The sequence below is a fragment of the Triticum dicoccoides genome, chromosome 2B, assembly GCF_002162155.2.
Source record: "Triticum dicoccoides isolate Atlit2015 ecotype Zavitan chromosome 2B, WEW_v2.0, whole genome shotgun sequence".
NCBI classification, from domain to species: Eukaryota; Viridiplantae; Streptophyta; class Magnoliopsida; order Poales; family Poaceae; genus Triticum; species Triticum dicoccoides.
The window spans coordinates 119044379-119046217 of record NC_041383.1 but is presented as its reverse complement, the minus strand read 5'-3'; the positions used below and the strand labels follow the sequence as shown (position 1 = coordinate 119046217).

The window sequence follows — 1839 nt, the reverse complement described above, 5'->3', positions numbered from 1 at the left end:
GGATGCTATGAATGGTCTACCAAGCATTGTTTTGTCACAATATCAGACCCATATCAATCTCACCCAGACAGAGGATCCACCCGATGACATAGTGTGGAATGTATCATTCAGAGACGATCTAATGCCTTTGGAAAACCAATATGGTTGGGGTATAAAAACTGGTAAGATGATGATATCAACCTGCGCATCACAGACATACAAGCACCCCCCCACCACCACCACATCTGCACCATGGAGAGCACTGTTGACAGAAAGGTGAAGAAGGCTGCGACAGAGAGCAAGCTGGAGGTGGTTGCCTCAAATGGCAATGAACGTGCGGGCATGAGGCTAGAAAGGGATCCTCCTCGCATGGACAGAGGGAGGCCTCCCTAATGGAGACCCAGCATGCCCCTGCTACGTCGGTGATGGAGGTTCAGAATTTCGACGTCGTGGAGCTGGACCTCACCAGGGCACGAGCTGCTATGCCTACCCGCTGGCTAGTTGTTGCTACTTATTTTCTGTGTTGCCCTTCAGTACAGAGGGGTTGTTTGGAGAGCTAAAAAGCAAATGGGGCCTTCGTGGACGCATCGCCTACACCCTGCTCTGCAACAACATGTTCATGCTGGAGTTTGAGCGCGAAGGAGACAGGCGCTTCGTCCTGGAGAACGGGCTATGGACCCACCAAAAGGGTGCGTTCCTGATCGTCCCGTTTGATGGCCAAGGTAAAAATGCTAATGTGGTTGTGAATGTGATGCCCATTTGGGCTTGCATATATAACATCCCCCCTCCCCTCCCCCCTGGCTCATGCTTTCTGAGGAGATGGGATGGGAGCTGAGGATAAAGCTCGACAAGGTTCTGAGAGTTGTTGCTGATAAGAGCGCGGGCCGGTCCACAAATAAATGGGGCCCAGGGGCAAGAGAAGAACATGGGGCCCTTCTTGACACAAAAAATCTCAAATTTTATTTATTTTAAAAATTATAAGCAATCCAGTACATAGTGTAGATTGATGGAACAATATAACTCCAGAACAGCTCGATTTTGTAATTGTTACAATGAAGATATCTTTTTTTTCTGCAAAACAAAACAAACAATGAATGATTGTTATTCATCGACACACGGTATTTCTGAGTTTGGTGAGTGAGCTAGGTTTTTTGTTTACTACAACTATTATCACCCTCGTTGGTATCACCAGCAACAACATAAAATTGTCACTTTTTGCTCTTCGACATTTACTACAGTCAAGTGCAAAGAATTACTATTTTTGGAAAACTTAGCCATTACCTACCAAAAAAAGGAAAACGAAGCGATTGATCCTTTCTGGGATTCTACCAGTTCATCTATCCATTTTTCTTCCTTCCTTTAATCACTACCAAGACAAATACTTTCTTGGAGACATGTCACCAAACAAGCTGCATAAAAATCATTAATATAGGAACAGAAGAACCTGGAAATGGATTGATGCGGATGTAGGTGGCTTGATCCACAGGCCGGAACAGCCAGAATAAGCACGAATAAGATGCCGCCGCCACGAAGTGAATAAAATTTAGGGAAACACTTAATATCATACGTCTGATACAAATCAATCCTCAGACCACTAATGCTCCGTTGATGCTTGTTTAATCCCACGGCTGAGCCTCACCCCGCTGCTGACCACCCAATTTTCTTGGAGCCACATTACCATAACTTGCCCCTAATCCCTCGCCCCCGTCCATCTCTCTCCGTATCCCCTATTCCTCTGCCTTTCCCCGTCAGATCTCACCTCCGTTCTCGCAATCCACCGGGACACTGTTCCTATGTCCTCTCCGATAGTGCCGCCAGAACTACATCCCCTGCGCACCATGCTTCGAGCTAGCGTCGTCT

General features: G+C 46.7%; 1 protein-coding gene across 1 annotated transcript in view; it reads left to right on the top strand.

The window, feature by feature from the left end:
* Positions 1–231: 231 nt before the first annotated feature.
* LOC119360619 (autophagy-related protein 18d-like) overlaps positions 232–1839 on the top strand; it is a 27698-nt gene continuing 26090 nt past the window's right edge. Inside the window, exons 1-2 of the mRNA XM_037626172.1 lie at positions 232–326; positions 514–701. Of these exons, the coding sequence (XP_037482069.1) occupies positions 232–326; positions 514–701 (283 nt within the window). The remainder of the gene's footprint in view (positions 327–513; positions 702–1839) is intronic.